Raw genomic sequence first — 21,962 nt, forward strand, 5'->3', positions numbered from 1 at the left:
GATTGGTGTACACACCCGCTCCACAGCCCCTGTTGCAGAATCATTTGTGGGTGCACTTTTAGAAGAGGCACATTCCATCTGGTTGGCTGTGGTCTCCTCCACTCCCTATGAAGCCAATGTTTCTGTAGCAGTTGTGGTTTCCCCTGAACCTTATGGCCTTACAACCAATGACCATCACCTACAGATATGTGGACATCAGGGCATATGGCTCTTTGCCGGACCTGGGGAAGGGGTTCCCCTCAACAGTGCTGACATCCCCCATGATATCCTCTGTGAACAAGGGAAAGAATTCATGCTGCTCCCAGAAGCACCTGAGGTTCTCACACCTGATCCTCCTCGGGGTGACCTCTGAGACTCCTCAACCTCATAGCATCCAGTCTCAAATGAGGACCAGAAAACCCTGCAGTCTTTCCTAGGAGGCCATGGGCAGTACAAATTTGGCAAAAACTGGTAAGCTACTTTCTGCCACTGTACTGTCCCCTCGAGGCACAGAAAGTTGGAGACCCACCCCAATGAATGTTGTTCACCCCTTCATGCTTGTAGACCTCAAAATATTTATAAAGCACCATACATGGTAAATAGAACACCCAAGATTAAAGAGGACTTAAACAATAAGGACTTGTTATTATTCAAACCAAACCAGTAGGAGCTAGCAGTTGTTGAGTTAGTGACTTGGAAGCTGGAAAAATTAATCACAAATATCTCCAGAGACCATGTCCCTGCAAATGGTGGTCCTTCTCTGTCAGCTGAACTCGTATGTTCTTTAGGACTACATGGGTCAGGTCCATGCCAATTAGTCAGAAAAAAGTAAATTTGGGTCCCCCTAAGGACTCAGGTTACTCCTAATTTCCTCCAACAAATGAGAATAGAAGTCAGCTTCCCTGAGCACAGTGGGGTGATGACTGAAGCATGTTGTGGAGACTTGCCAGATGGTAGAAATACAAAGCTCTGGCCATAGACTGGCAGTGACATAAATCTGGAAAGAGCCCTGGGCAGTTTAGAAAATGCAACATAGCCACACATGCTTCCACATAACTGAAGCTTAAGGGAAATCATTCTACTATTTGGCATTTGGATGTGGTATATTGAATTCAGACAAATGGTGCCTCACAAAGAGTTTCCTCTGGTGTCATTACATTGAACAAGGAAACTACATTTTCTACCCACCTAAGGCCTTTCTCCAGTGTGAACTCTCCGATGCTGAGAAAGATTAGATTTTCGGCTAAAAGATTTCCCACATTCACTGCAGTCGTAAGGCCTCTCTCCTGTGTGAACTCTCTGATGATAATGTAGCGTAGAACGAGAGGTAAAAGATTTCCCACACTCACTGCACTCAAAAGGCCTTTCTCCTGTGTGAACTCTCCGGTGAATAATGAGGTGAATTCTTTGGGTAAAGGATTTCCCACATTCGCTGCACTCATGCGGCCTTTCACCTGTGTGAACTCTGCGATGTCGAATCAGTATGGAGCTATTGGTAAAAGATTTCCCACACTCACTACACTCATAAGGCCTTTCTCCAGTGTGAACTCTCTGATGATAACCAAGGGCAGAGACAGAAGTAAAAGATTTCCCACATTCACTGCACTCGTAAGGCCTTTCTCCAGTGTGAACTCTCCGGTGTTTAGAGAGGTATGAATTCTGACTAAAGGATCTCCCACAATCACTACATTCATAAGGCTTTTCTCCAGTGTGAACTCTCTGGTGTTGATTCAACTGGGAACTATCCCTAAAAGATTTCCCACATTCACTGCAGTCAAAAGGCCTTTCTCCTGTGTGAACTCTCTGATGACAACGGAGGGCGGAGGTAGAGGTAAAAGACTTCTCACATTCTCTGCACTCGTAAGGCCTTTCTCCAATGTGAACTTTCTGATGATAACGGAGAGCAGAGCCAGACGTGAATGATTTTCCACATTCATTGCACTCATAAGGCCTTTCTCCTGTGTGAACTCTCTGGTGTATATTGAGGTGATTTCTTTGGGTAAATGATTTCCCACACTCACTGCACTCATAAGGCCTTTCTCCTGTGTGAACTCTACGGTGTCGAATAAGTATCGGTCCATTGGTAAAAGATTTCCCACATTCGCTACACTCATAAGGTTTTTCTCCAGTGTGAACTCTCTGATGATAACAGAGGGCAGAGCCAGAGGTAAAAGATTTTCCACATTCACTACATTCATAAGGCCTTTCTCCTGTGTGAACTCTCTGGTGTTGAGAGAGGTAAGATTTGTGGCTAAAAGATTTCCCACATTCACTGCATTCATAAGGCCTTTCTCCTGTGTGAACTCTTCGGTGTATAATAAGATGATTTATTTGGGTAAAAGATTTCCCACAATCATTACACTCATATGGTCTTTCTCCTGTGTGAATTCTCTGATGATAACGGAGGCCAGAGCTAGAGGTAAAAGACTTCCCACATTCACTACATTTATAAGGTTTTTCTCCAGTGTGAATTCTCTGATGATAACGGAGTGCAGAGCTAGAAGTAAAAGATTTCCCACATTCACTACATTCATAAGGCCTTTCTCCTGTGTGTACTCTCCAGTGTTCAATGAGATCAGATTTTCGTCTAAAAGATTTCCCACATTCAGTGCACTCGTAACTCATTTCTCCAGCGTGAACTGTACGTTGTTGAATAAGGATGGAGCTCTGGCTAAAAGACTGAGCACATACACGGCACACGTAATGTTCTCCAGTGTGACTTCTCTGAGGATGAATGAGGACAAATTTTTGGCTAAAGGATTTCCCACATTTGCTGCATTTGTACTGCCTTGGCCCAGTATGAATTCTTCGATGCTGACTGAGGGTTGAGCTTCCCCTAAAGGATTTTCCACAGTCACTACACACATGAAGCCTGTCACCATTGTGGACTCTCTGATGAATCATAAGTGAGGACTTGTACCTGAATGTTTTTCCACATTCAGGGCACACAAAACACTGTCTTCCAGTGTGGACATCCTGGTCCTGAACAAGTGTGTGTTTGGGACCAACGGCTTTCTTGCATTCCTCCCAGGTGCGATGACTTTTTATGCTTTGAAAAGTCATCCCAGACTCAGTGATTTTATTCTCCCCAGTATGAGTGGCCTGTTGTTGATGTTCTGAGGTGGCCAGGAAATCCTTCTCAACCTCACAGGTTAAGGGCTTTCCTGAATCATGGAAATTGCTGCTCTTCACAAATGAAGCCCTGTCCACACTGCTTCTGAAGGGTTTTTCTCCCATGTGCCATTTCTCATGCTGTTGAAGGTTTGCACTAGAATAAATCTGTTTCACACATGCCCCATACTTGAACAGCTTCTGGCTGTTTTGTTTTCCCTGGTGCCCAACCAAGTTGAAAATCTCTCTTAAGACTGAACCACACATCTCACAGGGGTGGGTCTTCTGGGAAGACCAAGGTTCCTTTGGAGTCCTGGCCTGTGACACACCTACAGAAATGCTCTGTTCAAAGGGTACCTCCGCAGCCTCTGTTTGACAGGAGCAACCTGAACACAAAGAAACACTTGTGAAGTACACAATGACTTTATTGGACCCAATTACGACTATACAAATGAAAACCAAAAATGAACAGAGTAACTATTCTTATGTCAAACAAAGTAGACTTTAAAGTCAAAACTATCATAAGAGACAAAAAAGGTCTCTATAAAATGATAAAGAAGTCAATTCATCAAGATGCTATAACAATAACAAGTATATATGTACCCAATATCCAAGCACCAAAATATATTAAGCAAATACTAACAGAAATAGACAGCAATGCAACAACAGTAGAAGACTTCAATAACCCATTATCAACAATGGACAGATTATCCAGACAGAAAATCAATAAGGAGATGTTGGATTTGAGCCGCACTTATACCAAAGGCACCTAACAGACATATACCGAGGATGCCATCCAACTGCAGCAGAATATACATTCTTCTCAAGTACACATGGAACATTCTCTAGGACTCTCTCACATGTTAGGTCATGAAACTTTTTTTTTTTTTTTAAGATTCTATCCATTTATTTGAGAGAGAGTGAGAGCACGAGAGGAGAGAGGATCAGAGGGAGAAGCAGACTCCCTGCTAAGTGGGGAGCCCGATGCAGGACTCAATCCTGGGACTCCGGGATCATGACCCAAGCCGAAGGTAGATGTTTAACTGACTGAGCCACCCAGCCAGCCCCCCCCCCTTTTTAAGCTTTTAATTATTTATTTGGGCTGCCTGGGTGACTCAGTCACGTAAGTGTCTGCCTTCAGCTCAGGTCATGATCCCAGGGTCCTGCAATCGAGTCCTGCATCAGGCTCCCTGCTCATTGGGGAAGTCTGCTTCTCCCTCTATCCTTCCCCCCCTGCTCATGATCTCTCTCTCTCTCTCAGATAAATTAAGACTTTATTTATTTATTTGAGAGAGAGAGGGAAAGAAAGCACAGGCAGGGGGAGGGGCAGAGGGAGAAGCAGGCTCCCAGCCAAGCAGGGGTTTGATCCCAGGACTCTGGGATCATAACCTGAGCTGAAGGCAGATGCTTAACCAGCTGAGCCACCCAGGCACGCCATGTAACAATTCTTTTTTTTTTTAAAGATTTTATTTATTTATTTGAGACAGAGAGAATGAGAGACAGAGAGCATGAGAGGGAGGAGGGTCAGAGGGAGAAGCAGACTCCCTGCCGAGCAGGGAGCCCGATGCGGGACTCGATCCCGGGACTCCAGGATCATGACCTGAGCCGAAGGCAGTTGCTTAACCAACTGAGCCACCCAGGCGCCCGCCATGAAACAATTCTTAACATTTAAGAAGACTAACATCATATCAAGTATCTTTTCCAAGCACCTGGCACGAAACTAGAAATCATTAACAGAAGGAAAGCTGGAAAATATCACAAACATGTGGAATCTAAACAGCATTCTTCTGAACAAACAATGGGTCAAAGAAGAAATTGAAAAATCTATGTAGGCAAATGAAAATAGAAATGTAACACATTAAAACGGGATGCAAGAAAATAAGTTATGAGGAAAGTTTATACCAATAAATGTCTACATTAAGAAAAAAGAAAAATCTCAAATAAAGAACTTAATACCTCAACGTATGAGAAAAAGAACAAAATAAGGTCAAAGCAGAAAGAAGCAAATAAGAAAGACCAGAGCAGAAACAAATGAAATAGACATGAGAAAAACAATAGAAAAAGATCCATGAAACTAAGAGTTGGGTTTTTGAGAAGATACACGAATTGACAAACCTTTAGTTAGACTAAGAAAAAAAGAAGGACTCAACCTCAGAAATGAAAGAGGAAACATCACAATTGATACTGCAGGGATACAAGCTATCAAGAGACTACAACGAACAATTATATGCCAACAAATTGGATAACCTAGAATGGATAAATTCACAGAAACATACAAACTACCAAACCAAAAAAAGCAAGCAAGCAAGCAAGCAAGCAAGCAGGCGCCTGGGTGGCTCAGTCGTTAAGCGTCGGCCTTCGGCTCAGGCCATGGTCCCAGGGTCCTGGGATGAGCCCCATGTTGGGCTCCCTGCTCGGCGGGAAGCCTGCTTCTCCCTCTCCCACTCCCCCCTGCTTGTGTTCCCTCTCTCGTTGTGTCTCTCTCTCTGTCAAATAAATAAATAAAATCTTAAAAAAAAAAAAAAAAGAAAGAAAGAAACATACAACCTGACAATACTGAATAATGAAACAGAAAATGTGAATAGACTCATAACTGGTAAGGAGAAAATCTCCCACAAAGAAAAGCCCAGGACCAGACAGAATCACAAGGAATCCGACTACATATTTAAAGAGTTAACACCATCCTTTTTTTTTTTTTTAAAGATGTATTTATTTTAAAGAGAGACAGACCAGAGCATGAGCAGGGGGAGGGGCAAAGGGAGAAGGAAAGAGAGAATCTCAAGCTGACTCTTCACTGAGCATGGAGCCCCAGGCCAAGCTGAATCTCACCACCCTGAGATCATGACCTGAGCTGAAATCAACAGTCAGATGCTCAACAGACTGAGATGCACAGGCATCCCCACTATCCTTCTTAAAGTCTTCCAAACAACTGAAGGGGGAAGACTTACAAACTCACTTTGTAAGGCCAGCATTACCCTGATATCAGAGGCATTTAAGGACAACGCAAGAGAAGAAAATTACAGGCCAATATCCCTGATGAACATAAATGCAAAACTCTTAAAAAAAAAAAAAATCCTTGCAAACCAAATCCCAAAGCACATTACAAGCATCATATACTACAAGCAATCAGGATTTATCCCTGAGATGCAAGGATAGTTCAACATGTGTAAATCAATACACATGATACACCACCATAACTGAGTAACAGTTTAAAGGGTAAAAATCATATAGCCATATCAATAGATGCAGAAAAAGCATCTGGCAAAATTCAATATGCCTTCATGATAAAAAAATCACCAACAAATTAGATATATAAGCAAACAACCTCAATATATCTGACAGCCCCACAGCTAACATCATATTCAATGATCAAAAGCTAAAAGTTTCCCTCTCCCTGCCACCCTTGCCCCCAGCCTGTGGCATCAGGAACAAGACAAGATGCCCACTCTCTCCACTTTTATTCAACATAGCAATGGAAATCCTAGCCCTGAGTAATTAAGGAAGAAAAATAAATAAAAGGCATTCAAATCAGAATGGAAGAAGTAAAATTATCTGTTTGCAGGTGACATAATCTTACATATAGAAAACTATAAAGAATCCACCAAAACACTGGGACGCCTGGGTGACTCATATGGTTAAGTGTCTGCCTTCAGCTCAAGTCATGATTCCAGGGTCCTGGGATGGAGTCCCACACTGGGCTCCTTGCTCAGCAGGGAGCCTGCTTCTCCTTCTGCCTGCCATTCTCCCTGCTTATGCTCGGTCTCTGGCAAACAAATAAAATCTTAAAAAAAAAAAAAATCTATCAAGCAATGTTCCATCTTAAAAAAAAAAAAAAAGAATCTACCAAAACACTATTAAATAAATGAATTCAGTAAAGTTGCAGGATTTAAAAAATTAATATACAGAACTAAGCTGCATTTATATACACCAATAATAAATTATCTGAAAAAAAATTGAGAAAACAATCCCACTTAAGATAACATCAAAAAGAATAAAATACTCAAAGAAATTTAACCTAGGAGGTGAAAGATCTATATCCTAAAAATTGTAAGAAACTGATGAAAGAAAGTGAAGAGAGATGGAAAGATATCCAATGTTCTTGGATTGGAAGAATATTGTTAAAATGTCCATTTTACTCACAGCAATCTGCCCAGCGCAATCTACAGATTCAATGCAATCCATAACAAAATTCCACTGACGTTTTTCACAGAAATAGAAAACAGTCCTAAAATTTGTATGGAACCACAGAGAACTCCAAACAGCCAAAGCAATCTTGAAAAAGAACAAAGCTGGAGACACCACACTTCTTGATTTCAAAATATTCCAAAGCTATAATAATCAAAACAGTATGGTACTAGCATAAAAACAGACCAATGGAACAGAATAGAGAGCCCAGAAATAAACCCAGGCACACATGGTCAACCAATCTTTGACAAGGACACCAAAAACACACAGTGAGGAAAGGACAGTCTCTTCAATAAATAATGATGGGAAAACTGGATATCCGCATGGAGAAAGAAAAAAAGGGGACCTCCACCCTGGGTCTTAAAATAAGAGGGAAGGTGTGGGGAAAACTTGGCCAAGCCCGCCAGCTAGTTTGGGAAGCTAGACCAGCTGCCGGTGAGTGTGGACATTCTGGGCTTACATCCACTCCCCGCCCCAAGTCTTCCATATGTATTTTGGGGGACCAGCAGCATTGTGATGAGGCCAAGGCTGTGGATATTCTCCATATAGACACTGAGGCGCTGAAGAAACTCAACAAGAATTTAAAAAACTATTCAAGAAGCTGGCCAAGAAATATGATGCATTTTTGCCTTCAGAATCTTGGATCAAGCAGATCCCAGAAACCCTGGGCTGAGGCCTGCATAAGGCTGACAAGTTCCCTTCCTTGCTGACTCATAATGAGAACAGGTGGCCAAAGTGAATGAAGTTAAGTCCACCAGCAAACTCCAGACGAAGAAGGTCCTGTGTCTGGCAGTGGCTACTGGCCATATGAAGATGACAGATGATGAGCTTGTGCACAACATCCACTTAACTATCAATTTCCTGGTGTCAAGGCTCAAGAAGAACTGGCAAAACATCTGAGCTTTATACATTAAGAGCACCATGGGCAAGCCCCAGAGCCTTTACTAAGACACAGCTTAATAAATCCTAGTGCTACCAATAAAAAAAAGAAGAAAAAAGGAAACTGGACCCTTATCTTACACCACTCACAAAAATTAACTTGAATTGGAGTAAGAACTTAAACATAAGGCCTGAAACTATAAAACTTTTATTATTTTTTTAAGATTTATTTGAGAGCCAGCAGTGCACGCACATGCTGAAGTGAGGGGGGGAGGGGGAGAGGGAAAGAAAATTCAGACTCCCTGCCAAGCACGGAGCCCAACACAGGGCTCAATTCCACAACCCATAAGGTCACGACCTGAGCCAAAACCAAGAGGCAGACGCCCAACCAACTGAGCCGCCCAGGTGCCCCTGAAATTATAAACTTTTAGAAGAAAACACGGGAAAAAACTCCTTGACACTGGTGTTGCCAATGATTTTTTGGATATGGCACCAACAGCAAAGGCAACAAAAGCGAAAATAAACCAGTGGAACTGTATCAAACCAAAAACCTCTGCATGGCAAGGAGACGACAAAATGAAAAGGCAACCTAAGGAATAGGAGAAAGTATCTGCAAAAGATCTGACAGGAGGTTAACATCCAGAATATATAAAGAACTCATAAAACTCAACAACAGGGGCGCCTGGGTGGCTCAGTCGTTAAGCTCAGGTCATGGTCCCAGGGTCCTGGAATCGAGTCCCGCCTCCGGCTCCCTGCCCAGCGGGGAGTCTGCTTCTCCCTCTGCCCCTCCCCCGCTTGTGTTTTCTCTCACTGTCAAGTAAACAAAATCTTAAAACATCCTCAACAATAACAACAAAACCAAATAATGCAATTAAAAATAGGCAAAGGACCTAAATAAACATTTATCCAAAGACACAGAAATGGCGAACATGTACGTGAAAAGATGCTCAACATCACTAATATCAGAAAAATGCAAATCTACTTTTTTAAAGATTTTATTTACTTGAGAGAGAGAGAGAACACAAGCAGGGGGAGGGGCAGAGGGAGAGGGAAAAGCAGACACCCCCGCTGAGCAGGAAGCCCTACGCCAGGCTCGATCCCAGGACCCTGAGATCATGACCTGAGCCAAAGGCAGATACTTAACCACTTAACCGAATGAGCCACCGAGGCGCCCCAGAAAAATGCAAATCTAAATCACAATATCACCTCACACCTATTAGGATGGCTATTATCAAAAAGCAAGAGATAACTGCTGGTGAAGAATGTGAAGAAAAGAAACCCTTATATACAGTTGGTAAGCTAAATTGGTATAGACAGGGGCACCTGGGTGGCTCAGTTGGTTAAGCGACTGCCTTCGGCTCAGGTCATGATCCTGGAGTCCCGGGATCGAGTCCCGCATCGGGCTCCCTGCTCGGCGGGGAGTCTGCTTCTCCCTCTGACCCTCCCCCCTCTCATTCTCTCTGTTTCTCATTCTCTCTCTCTCAAATAAATAAAATCTTTTAAAAAAACAAAAGATTATTTTTGGGGCACCTGGGTGGCTCAGTTGGTTAATCGACTGCCTTTGGCTCAGGTCATGATCCTGGAGTCCCGGGATTGAGTCCCGCATCGGGCTCCCTGCTTGGCGGGGAGTCTGCTTCTCCCTCTGACCCTCCCCCCTCTCATGTGCTCTCTCATTCTCTCTCTCTCATATAAATAAATAAAATCTTTTAAAATAAATAAATAAATAAATAAATAAAATCTTTAAAAAAAAAGATTTTTATTTATTTATTTAACAGAGAGAGAAAGAGAGAGAGAGAAAGAGCACAAACAGGGGGAACGGCAGGCAGAGGGAGAATCAGGCTTCCTGCATGAGCAGGGAGCCTGATGCGGGGCTCGATCCCAGGACTCTGGAATCATGACCTGAGCTGAAGGCAGCGGTTTAACCAACTGAGCCACCCAGGCGCCCCCAGAATGGAAGATCTTTAAAAAATTAAAAATAGGGGTGTGTGGCTGGCTCAGTCCAAAGAACATGCGACTCTTTATCTCTGGATTGTGTTTGAGCCCCATGTAGGCTATAGAGATTACTTAAAAATAATTTAAAAATCTTAAAAAAAATTAAAAATGAACTACAATATGGTTCAACAATTCTACTTCTCTGTACATGTCCAAAGGAAATGAAATCAGTATGTCGCAGAGATATTTGCACCCCCGTTTACTGCATTATTCACAATAGCCAAGGAATGAAAACAACCTAAGTATCTTTCTATGGATGAATGATAAATAAAGCCTGGTATATATACACAATGGAGTATTATTCAGCTATAAAAAAGGAAATCATGCATTTATGACAACATGGATAAACTTGGAGGACAAAATGCAAAGTGAAGTAAGTCAGCAAGACAAAATACCATATGGTATCACTTCTATGTGGAATTAAAAAAAAAAAAAGGCTGTCTCCACCGCCAGAGTGGCCAGGGTCACTCGCCTCCCTCCCACACACCTGGGGCCGGCCAGATGGCACCTGCAAGGCCGCTCCCACTGCGGACCCAGCGAGGGAGCAGGCTCTGTGTGCTCTGTGCCAAGGAGCCGTGGGATGCAGGCCAGGCCACCACCACCGAGCTCCCAGCACTTGGAGGCGGCGCCCAGGCCGGCTCCATTTTGTGAGGGGAGCCGGATGGGGGCACTGGCCCGGGCCCTGTCCCTGGCGTCCCCGACCCTGCGCTCTTGGCCAGGCTGCCTCACGGAGTCCCCAGGGGTGCCCCCCTCCCGCGGCTCTCCGGCCCACCGGCCTGCTCGAGGGGGCGTGGCAGGGCAGCTTCGTCTGCCCTGGTGCCCCAGGTGGGTGGGTGGCCGGCAGGCGTTGGGCGCCGGCCCAGGGTCTGGGTGGGTGAGTCAGGGCATGCGTGCCAGGGGTGGCCGCCCTGCACTGGCGGTACTGACAGCCGGCTGGCGCGGGCGGCAGGGCCAGGGCCAGGGCCAGCCCAAGCACCTTCGTGGGGAGGAAGCGAGGTGCCCAGGAGGAAGGAGTGGATTTGGTTTCCCCGCAGTCTGGCTTGCACATAAAGAATGCACCCATCTGGCGGCTTGCAGTCCCTGGACTTGCAAGGTTGAAATTGGGCAAAGATTAGACCCCTTTTTAGAAAGGTGTTCCTGAACACCACTGACAACACAGTTCTGACAGTACTTCATGACCACGGGTGGCGACAGTGCTCCAACTAGGCATCTCTGCGGACTACATGGGAGGAAGCCACCATGTGATACAGCCTTGTGGTGATACTGAGGACGGCATGAATGATCATGAAGACACAAATGGTTCAAAAGAAAGTTTCAGAGAACAAGATATCTATCTTCCAATTGCAAATGTAGCAAGGATAATGAAAAATGCCATACCTCAAACGGGAAAGATTGTAAAAGATGTCAAAGACTATGTTCAACAATGTGTGAGTTCATCAGCTTTGTAACATCTGAAGCAAGTGAAAAATGCCATCAAGAGAAACGGAGGACAATCAAGAGAGAAGACACTCTCTTTGCCATGCTGACCTTATGCTCTGACAGTTACGTGGAACCTCTAAAATTATACCTTCAGAAATTCAGAGAGGCTAGGAAAGGAGAGAAAGGAATTGGTGCAACAGTCACAGCTACAGATGGACTAAGTGAAGAACTTACAGAGGAGGCATTTACTAACCAGTTACCAGCTGGCTTAATAATTGCAGAGGGTCAACAACAAAATGTTATGGTTTATACAATGTCATATCAACAGATTTCTGGTGTTCAACAGATTCAGTTTTCATGATCTGAAGATAACGGTGGCATGGGGAGTGGAGAGAAGCAAAAGAGTCTGTACAATTCTGGGGCGCCTGGGTGGCTCAGTCGTTAAGCGTCTGCCTTCGGCTCAGGTCATGATCCCAGGGTCCTGGGATCGAGCCCCACATCGGGCTCCCTGCTCGGCGGGAAGTCTGCTTCTCCCTCTCCCACTCCCTCTGCTTGTGTTCCCTCTCTCGCTGTGTCTCTCTCTGTCAAATAAATAAGATCTTAAAAAAAAAAAAAAAAAGAGAGAGTCTGTACAATTCTGGAAACAGAGACATTAGAAGGAAGTGACTGGGGAAGAGATGCCTCTTTGTGTATTAAATAGCTGTACTACAGCTTCCTGATGCTTGACTAATTGAGCTGTTAATTCTGACTTGAGAATCTTTTTCCTGAATGATTTTAAAGAAAAATTTGAATTTTAAAGGTATTAAAATATTTTTTTGTACAAAAAAAAAGTTCAACCCACAGAAACAGAGAGTAGAATGGCAGGGGCTGGGGACTACAGGAAACAGGGAGATACTGGTCAGTTACAAGCTGATTAAGTTCTGTGAATCTAATGTATAGCATAGTGATTACAGTTAATAATGCTGAGTTGTATACTTGAATTGCTAAGAGAATAGATCTTAAGTGTTTTTACACACCCAAAAAAGGTAAATACGTAAAGTGATCGATATGTTAAGTTGTTTGAATGTATGAATGTAATACATTCATAATGTATATCAATATCAAGTCATAATACTGTATACTTTAAAAATAAATATATACAATATTATTTGTCAATTACATCTCAATAAAGCTGATAAAAAGAAAAAAGGAAAGAAATCAGAACACTATACACATAACAGTACAGGATAGTCTTAAAAAAACAGTCCATGGTCCAGGTAGGTAATGACCATGATAATATCTGCAATTCCCAGCATAGGGAAGCACAATGAAATGTCAGATAAAAAAAGGAAACAAAACCAGGGACACAAAACTAACACAGACCTAGAGAGATGACCTGGCCAGGGAGAGGACAAACAAGATGCCATCCACCAGCCTCACTGCAAGACTACTGAACTCAAATTCTTCCTCTGAGGGTTCCGTACAGACAGTACTGGGCCTCTGGGGAGAAAAGAGGGAGGTGCAGAAACACAGCCCTACCAAAGACAGCAACTACCCAAGAAACTGTTGAAGCAAGCAGTACTTACGGTCCACATGTTAAAAAGGACAGAGCACCCCCTGGGAAAAGAGGAGCATGGGGTAATGCAAAACCTAGTTTACACCACTGGGGAGGGGGAGGGTCTTACCCAGTGAGGATATAAGTGCAAAGTTCTCCAGCATCACATTCAGGTACAGGCATCTCTGAGTCTCATTAAGGAGACCCCATTCCTCCTGGGAGAAGTACACAGCAACATCCTCAAAGGTCACGCCACCCTATCAAGAATGGGATGGATAAAACCATGAACATTCTCTGAAAACCCACACTCCATCTCCCATACATCTACTCCACATTTATCCTCTTCCGGAGCTCCCCACCCCAGAGGAGGTACCAGGCCTTAGAGCCACTGATGGCTGTTCTCTCCTCATGATCCCATTCATCACTATATTCAGCCCTCAGCAACAACAGGCAGGGGGGCAGATAAATGTCATGTAAGCTTTGGGCCTGGTCTGCAGGGCCCCATCTCTCCTACCAAGCAATTCCCCTACAGCTCACAGATTGTACATACAAGAAATAGCCACGTGGGCTCATGCTTCACCCTGAGGTTCCCAATACCAGGGCCCCAGGGCCCTCAGCTCATACTTACTCTCCCTGTGTGCATATCATTCAGTAGACCAAACCTCTCTCACATCTTCAGATCCCTCAAATGCATTCCCAAAGCTTTGTCATCTCTGTGCCCCACACCACAGGCATGTCCCTGGACTCACCCATGCACTGGGCACATGGCATCCAGAGTGCTTGAAAATTTCAAACATGATCTAGTACAGCCCCTGTCCTTTGATGGATCCCACTGACAAAGAAAGCCCCAAATGCTGCTTTGAAGGCCTGCCCATCTACCTGTGGCCTTTGCTTCAATATTGTCACCCAGAACCACAAGTAAATTTCAGATACCCGTGACCCTCTGATACTTCTGTGCTTCCCTTCCTGTCCCACAGCAGCACTAACCCTCCTTTCTCCACTTAACCTTCATTAAAAGCACATCAAAACCCCATTGGTCTCCGTGCCAGGCACAGTGACCCTCACAAATGAACAAATTTCCCCAGACCTTATCCACCAGCAAGACTGAAACACCACAGATGCCATAAAAGCTCACCACAAAATTCTGGTGAATCTGTACAGTAGTGAATAAACAACAGGCCTGGCCTCACTATCATCTTGATTCACTTACTACTCTGTCTACATAGCCATCTCATGTCCACTCATCCCAGGGAAGTCTTGGCCACCTGCCAGATCATCCTCTCTCCCATGTGGCTTCCACTATCAGAGTTCTCCCTTGGCATGCACCCTCTTCTTTCTAACCCACTAACAGCATTACCACCACAACACCACAACCTGCACAACCCCTCCTATATGTGATCCAAATCTCCACCTTGGTCCACACAATAGCCATCACTTTTGGATGTCTCTATCCTGGACCTTTCCCCAGATTCCAGACCTGTGTGTCCAGCGGCCTATTTGATGCTTTTACTCAGTTCTCTGAAACTTCTCCAATTCTTAATAGGGCCAAAAACCTTAAGAAAATTCTCAGTGGAAATTAACCTACCACCGACTTTCCCATCCCAGTTGATGGACCTTCCATAGCTTCAGCTGCTAGGACCAAAACACCTGAGATCCTCCCGGACTCCTCCTTTCTCTCCCTCACCTACAACATCCAAAAGTCTACGTGGCCCTTCTTAAAAAATGGACAAAAGTCCAACCCCTTCTTCTACCTCCACAGCCACCACTCCTACCCATTAACACTCATCTGGATTGTAGCAATTGCCTCCTCCTGGGCTCCCTGTCTCCTCCCTTAACCCCATAATCTGTTCTCCACTGTGCAGCCAGATGGAGCCTGTTAAGCCTGAGTATCACCAACTCTCTCCTCCTATCCAAACTTCCCATGACGTCCCTAACAGATGCCCAAGTTCCCAGGCAGCCCACATTACAGGCCTGATTCTTGATCTCCTGCTCTTTGTTCTTAATAGAAAGAATGAAGACCTGCTATTCCGTTTCTAACTCAGGCACGCCTCCAAGCATTTACACAAACTGGTAACTGTTCCTGAGATAACCTTCCACACCTGTTTACACTGGTTGACAAAACCGAGAACACCTCCACGTAACCCCTGGCCTGCACTCAGGACCCTGAACCTGGTGTATCTCGAAGGTCCCAGACCCAACAGCTGGGAAAATACGTCAAGGTTTCAGGTTACCGAAATCCCATCCACCAGAGAGGCGGTGCCAGCGCAAGCGAGGGACTGGGAGACCCTCTCCCTCCTGTGTAGGTGCCGGAAGCGCTTTTTCAGCCTCCAGAAACTGTGGGAAGAAGGTGGTAACCGAGTGAGCTGTTAACGGACAAACCTCTGAGCCTCAGTGCTCCTCCTCCCAGCTCTATGACCTTGGACAAGAATTCAACTACCAGTGCCTGCTCGTCTTCATCACCCCCATTCCACCTTTCCTCCCTCGAGCCGCTTTTGGAAAGCTGTTAACACCCTCACACTGACTGTGTCCCTCTTCCCTACCCGACCCCCCAGGGCCCCAGGAACGAAGGTACGGCACCTCGGCCCGCCGGTGCAGGCGCGACTCCGCCTCACGCGCTGTCCCCCGAGGGCAGAATGCTCCCGCCTCAGGCCCCCTGCAGCCTCCCTCCAGCGCCCCTCCAGCCTCGGCCCCGGCCGCCCTCGGCCCGGAGCCCGCTCCCGCACGGGGCCCCCGCCCGCCGCCGCCTGCCTGTCCGACACCCGGCCGCGGCTCGAGCCTTCGGGTCTGGGTGGGGGGACGGCGGGAGGGCCCGGGGGACGAGCGTTTACCTGAGCCCGGTCCCTGGGCGCGGCCGCCGCCATCGGACTCTGTGGGCGGAGCGGACCGGCGGTCCCCGTCCCGGTCCCGGCGCGGGGCAGCCCGGGCGGCGTCGCTGAGCAGCGGACCCAAGTCTGTGCGGCGGGGACAGCGCCTCCTCCCGCCCGTTCTCTGGTCGCGTCACCACAACCCACACCCGGAGCTCCGGAACCTCCGACCGGGTGAGAGAACCAGCGCGAGGCGGAAACGACCAGGACGATGAGGAGCGGAAGTCCCGCCCCGAGGCGATGCGCACGGTCGGAAATCCCCCATGTTGGCCCCTCATTGGCTCACGACTGCGCCCTCCCATCGCAGGGTCTTCTGGGAAATGTAGTAGCTGCGAAGGGTGTTCACAGTGTTCAACCAGAGGATGGTCCAGGCGGCAGCCGGGGAGGCTACTGGCGCTCCTGCGTCAAAGCGGGAGGGGTTTTGGTCGTTGTTAAACGCGGCTTACAGACGTTATTTCAACTCTAAAGCTCGGCCAGCTCCATGAGGATACAAGTATTGAGATGTCCCGAAATCCTCTATCTAAATGACATCTCATTCCACAGTGTCGTGCAGACATAAAAGAGTTCACACACAGCTGGAGACGTTATGGTATTGTTCTTCAAATGTACATGGCCTGAGGCGTTTCTCGGTTTTGTATTAATGTGTTTATCGGGAAGAAGAAAAAAGACTCCACACGGGGCCTTAACAGAAGAGCAAGAAAAAGCATGTTAGGCTGCCCTGAAGTGGGCGGACAAACAGGATTTGTTTCTGGTTCCCACAGAAAACTTCTCCATTACCTGTGTCATCAGTAATTTTGACAATTGGAAGCAAAAATCAACAGAAGTGGAAGTAAAATTGGAAGCTCTATACTAAATCCTCTAAATTTTATAAAAAGCTAATTTGTAACTGTGAGGTCCACCCTCAGTGTGGAGTCTGCTGGGGATTCTCCCTCTTTCTCTGCCCCTCTTGCTCATGCTCTCTCTCTAAAGTAAATAAATAAATCTTGTTAAATAAGATTTTATTTTTAAGTAATCTCTACACCCAAGGTAAGACTGGAATCCACAATCCTGAGGTCAAAAGTCACATGCTTCACCGACTAGGCCAGCTAGGTGCCCTTGTATCCTTTTTAGAATAGTATCAATTGTGTCTCCTAACTGTATCTTTCTGGATGTCCAGCTTATTTATTTCGTGAGAACACACTGAATGACAATTTTGGTAGTCTACTGGGACAGCTCTAACAAAATATTATGGACTGAAGTAGCTTAAACAACAGAAATTGATTTTCTCACTGTTCTGGAAGCTGGAAGTTGAAGACGAAGGTGTCAACAGGTTTGGTTTCTCCTGAGGCCTCTCTCCTTGGCTTGTGGATGGCCATCTTCTTGTGCCCTCACAGGGCCTTTTCTTCCCTATGAACATACTCACAGGGTATGTTCTATTCTTCTTAGAAGGAAATCAGTCCTAATGAAGTAGTGCCCCACCCTTATGACTTCCTTTAACTTTAATTGCCTCTATGAATGCTCTTTCTCCTAATTCTGGCTTAGGACTTCAACATACTAATATTACACTAATAAATGTTTTAGTGGCAATGAACAGCAAATGACTTACTAAAGACGTGTAATAAAGAGGAAAAAGAGCAACTTTTTGAAAGTATCATCCAGGTGCCAATGGCTCACAATAATTACTAAAACTGACTTTGATAAAAACATAATTTCCGGGCGCCTGGGTGGCTCAGTTGGTTAAGCGACTGCCTTCAGCTCAGGTCATGATCCTGGAGTCCCGGGATCGAGTCCCGCATCGGGCTCCCTGCTCGGCAGGGAGGCTGCTTCTCCCTCTGACCCTCCTCCCTCTCATGCTCTCTGTCTCTCATTCTCTCTGTCTCAAATAAATTAAAAAAAAAAACAAAAACACATAATTTCCAAAAGCTTCCCACTAAATACTATAAATGCTTTTATTAAGATTTAAAACAAACAAAAACCTTCCAATTTAAAAAGTGGTAAAATGGAAAGTTTAATAAATTTATTCAAATACTTAAATTTTTATCATTAACAATACTATTTAAGGGGCACCTGGGTGGCTCAATCGGTTAAGGGTCTGCCTTCAGCTCAGGTCATGATCCCAGGGTCCTGGGATTGAGCCCCGCATTGGGCTCCCTGCTCAGCAGAGAGGCTGCTTCTCCCTCTTCCTCTGCCTGACACTCCCCCTGCTTGTGCTCTCTGTCAAATAAATAAATAAAATCTTAAAACAAAAAAAACCCTACTTATCCCACCTGATTAAGCCCTCACAAACCCATCATCTCCCTTACTAAAAGTTATGATCATTCTGATAGTTCAGGTGTCCTCTGATACTTGGTAGAAAAAGCCTCACCCACTATGCTTCTTTTCTCACCACTGTCCTCATCATACATTATACTATAAATACATTGATCTTCCTTCATTTCTTTGAATTCCACATGTGCCCTTCCAACTCAGAATAATATTCTCAGGTCTTTTTTTCTCCAAATGAAGCCTCCCCTCCCCCCTCCAACTATGCTTTGGTAATTAGAATGAATCTTTTAAGTGTCAGCATCAATTTCTAACCAGAAGTAGTTTTAATTTTTAATTTTTTTAATTTTTTATTTTTTAAAGATTTTATTTATTTATTTGACAGAGACACAGCCAGAGAGGGAACACAAGCAGAGAACACAAGCAGGGGGAGTGGGAGAGGCAGAAGCAGGCTTCCTGCAGAGCAGAGAGCCTGATGTGGGGCTCGATCCCAGCACCCTGGGATCATGACCTGAGCCGAAGGCAGACGCTTAAAGACTGAGCCACCCAGGCGCCCCCAGAAGTAGTTTTATACTCTCAACTCCTATATTCTGAATATTCCCAATGTTATGTCATAAAATTACCTGAATTCTAGTGAATAACATTATACAATTTTAGAAAATTACTTTTGAATGAGTAGCATTCCTGTTTTGAACACTATAAGCAATATGGAGCAGAGCTATGATCTTTGTTATTCACCTTTGAATCAAAATATCCCAGAATATTTTTTTAAAGATTTTACTTATTTGTGAGAGAGAGAGCGAGAGAGCACAAGCAGGGGGAGGGCAGGCAGAGGGAGAAGCCGGCTCCTGTTGAGCAAGGAGCCCAATGTGGGGCTCGATCCCAGAACCCTGGGATCATGACCTGAGTTGGAGACAGCCACTTAACCAACTGAGCCACCCAGGCGCCAAAATGTTCCAGAATATTAAACGACATAAACTCTGAGCCTACAAATATATAAAGTTTTTTGAAAAACTGGTGGGATGTCCTAAAGATAAGTACAGGAACTACACTTGGAGCATTTGTTTTTGTTGCCCAGCAGGCAAAGTATAACTGAGACCTGGGTGTCACTGCCAAAGAGCATAAAGGGATGAATGTCAGGGATCCTGAAGAGACCAGTGTAGGTCATCAGACCATGGTGCAGGTTCATAATGAGGGTTATTCAAAAAGATAAAACAGGAGAGAGTAAAAAGCAACAAACATATTCACCAGGATGACAATGGTGAATGTGACTTTTGCTCACCACGATAAGAATGCTGCTTATGGGAAAGTCTAGGGGAAAGGCTGTTGCTGTGAATGTGTTGGGTTCTCCACTTGTGTCTGTACCGAAGTACTTTGGGGCCACTTGGTAGACCATGAGGTAAGAACACGTAATGTTAATGAAGAACAAAATGAATGCATGTTCTGGGATAATACGTCTTTCTAGAATGCCTGAAAAACAATATCCATGAATTTTTTTTTTTTGTAGTTGTTTTTCCTTTTTATTGGTCCAGTCTATTCATAGCAATAAAGGAATTTAGCAGGAGTTACAGGACACAGTAGAGGAAAGAGCAAAATCCAGTGCACTTTAGGGACATCGTTCTTAGCTCCACCCACCTCAAAATACTGGGGCAAAGCTTACTGGCCTGGAAGCCACTTGAGAAGCAGGTAGTGCTGAGACAGATCCTTCTGGCCCTCTGTGAAAATAAAGGACAAGTTTATGTCCAACATCACTCAGAAAATATTTCCCTCCAAAGCTGCCATGGTCTTAAGGAACTCCTGAGAGAGAAGTCCTAAGGAGTTGGCAAAGACAAATTGTTTAACCAAATCTCTTAACAAGTATCGTTGCAACTCAGTCTCTTTGAATCTTTTTTTTTTTTAGGATTTTATTTATTTACTTGACAGAGAGAAAGAGCACAAGCAGGGGGAGCAGCAGGCAGAGGGAGAGGGAGAAGCAGGCTCCCCGCAGAGAAGGGGGAACCCGATGTGGGACTTGATCCGAGGACCCTGGGATCATGACCTGAGCCAAAGGCAGTCGCTTAACTAACTGAGCCACCCAGGTGCCCCTCTCTTTGAATCTCTTAAAATAACTTTATGTTGGGGTTACCTGGCTGGCTCAGTTGAGAGCATGCGACTCTTGACTTTGGAGTCATGAGTTCGAACCCCATGTTGGGTGTAAAGATTACTTAAATAAAAACAAAACAGGGCGCCTGGGTGGCTCAGTTGGTTAAACGACTGCCTTCGGCTCAGGTCATGATCCTGGAGTCCCGGGATTGAGTCCCACATCGGGCTCCCGGCTCAGCTGGGGGTCTGCTTCTCCCTCTGACCCTCTTCCCTCTCGTGCTCTCTGTCTCTCATTCTCTCTCTCTCAAATAAATAAAATCTTTAAAAAAACAAAACAAAACAAAAAAACATTTTATGTTGGACACCCTTTTTTAAAAATTATTTTTAAGATTTTATTTGCTCATCTGAGAGAGAGCATGAGCGGGTGGGAGCGACAGAGGGAAAGGGAGAAGCAGGCTCCCCGCTGAGCAGGGAGCCTGCCTCCAGACTGGATCCCAGGATCTCAGGATCCAAACCTGAGCAGAAGGTAGATTCCCAACCAGCTGAGCCACCCCCGTGCCCCTATGTTGGACACTCTGAAGCAATTACACTTCACTATTCCATCCAGTATATTTCCTGCTTCTACCACTTCTCACTCACACCCTTACAACTTTTTTTTAACAATTCAACTTTTTAAGAGTGTTTTTTCTTTTTCTGTTATCTCAATTCCTATGTAATTCTCATTCTATTTACACCTTTATCTTCACAGATCCAATGTTATGAACAAACTTCTGAAGAGAACAATCATGTTTAAGATTTTGGTTAAAACTCCTCTTACCAGGTCTCAACTCCCTTAATAATTTTTCTCTTTTTAACTTACTTTTGCTGATTCTTCATTATCTCCCAATCAGTAGATTTTTAGTCATCTCTGTCTTCATAATCTACACACTTAACCCTTAAGACCCGCTGGAGTGCTGTTACAAATGTGGTTCTCAGAATAATAAACACCTCATTTGAGGAGCACCTAGGTGGCTCAGTTGGTTAAGTGTCCGACTCTTGATTTTGGCTCAAGTTATTATCTCGGGGTCTTGAGATCAAGCCCCATGCCAAGCTCTGTGCTAAGCAGGGAGTCTGCTTGAGATTCTCTTTCCCTTTCCCTCTGCCCACTCCCCCACCCTGCTCTCTCTCAAATAAATAAATATATATATATTTTTAAATAAACACCTCATTTGATAAAAGAAAGGATGAGTGAAAGATTGCCAAGCTTAGAGGGACGCCTGGGTGGCTCAGTCAGTTAAGCATCAACCTTCGGCTCAGGTCCTAGGATCGAGTCCCGCATCAGGCTCCTTGCTCAGTGGGGAGCCTGCTTCTCCCTCTGCCTGCCACTCCTGCTGCTTGTGCTCACTCTCTCTCTCTCTGACAAATAAATAAATAAAATCTTAAAAAAAAAAAAAAAAGATTGCCAAGCTAAGAGGGCAGAAACAATGAAGGTGTATAATGGTGTTGGGATCTAAGTGTTTCTCTGGTACATATAAAAGTGCTTTTTTGGTGATCCCTGAACATCAGCATCTGTTCCACATTTGTTAGGATTTCTAAAGTAATTGCCCCACTCATTCTTTGAGCAGTGACAACTTGGGTCTGATCTGACCTCCAAAATCTAAAACACAGAGCTGTGAGATGGGGATTTTCCCATCACT

General features: G+C 44.9%; 1 protein-coding gene and 2 pseudogenes across 2 annotated transcripts; 2 read left to right on the forward strand and 1 right to left on the reverse strand.

Annotated features, from left to right (window-relative positions):
* Positions 1–40: 40 nt before the first annotated feature.
* Positions 41–16,882, reverse strand: LOC117997768 (zinc finger protein 256-like). 2 transcript variants are annotated; one of them, XM_034986089.1, is made up of 5 exons: positions 15,928–16,882; positions 15,331–15,433; positions 13,230–13,356; positions 1,168–3,476; positions 41–105 (listed from the first exon to the last, which is right to left on the reverse strand). In XM_034986089.1, exons 1-4 carry the CDS (start codon positions 16,263–16,265, stop codon positions 1,168–1,170), a joined length of 2,877 nt encoding a protein of 958 aa, XP_034841980.1. In that variant the 5' UTR covers positions 16,266–16,882; the 3' UTR covers positions 41–105. The 2 variants fall into 2 exon arrangements, with proteins under 2 accessions (XP_034841980.1, XP_034841979.1); XM_034986088.1 differs by lacking the exon at positions 41–105 and having other exon boundaries at positions 538–3,476; positions 15,928–16,881.
* Positions 7,599–8,440, forward strand: LOC117998380 (annotated as a pseudogene).
* Positions 9,376–12,125, forward strand: LOC117997949 (annotated as a pseudogene).
* Positions 16,883–21,962: the final 5,080 nt, after the last annotated feature.

The sequence above is a fragment of the Mirounga leonina genome, unplaced genomic scaffold (genome assembly GCF_011800145.1).
Source record: "Mirounga leonina isolate KUSES-001 unplaced genomic scaffold, KU_Mleo_1.0 Mir_376, whole genome shotgun sequence".
In the NCBI taxonomy this organism is placed as follows: Eukaryota; Metazoa; Chordata; class Mammalia; order Carnivora; family Phocidae; genus Mirounga; species Mirounga leonina.

Excerpts from the sequence above, each read along its gene's own strand:
- LOC117997768 (XM_034986089.1), bottom strand. The coding sequence starts at position 16,265 with ATGGGAGGGCGCAGTCGTGAGCCAATGAGGGGCCAACATGGGGGATTT. Across the intron at positions 15,434-15,927 it reads CGCCCAGGGACCGGGCTCAG|TTTCTGGAGGCTGAAAAAGC; the intron begins GTAAACGCTCGT and ends TTCTTCCCACAG. Across the intron at positions 13,357-15,330 it reads CTCTGGTGGATGGGATTTCG|GGTGGCGTGACCTTTGAGGA; the intron begins GTAACCTGAAAC and ends CATTCTTGATAG.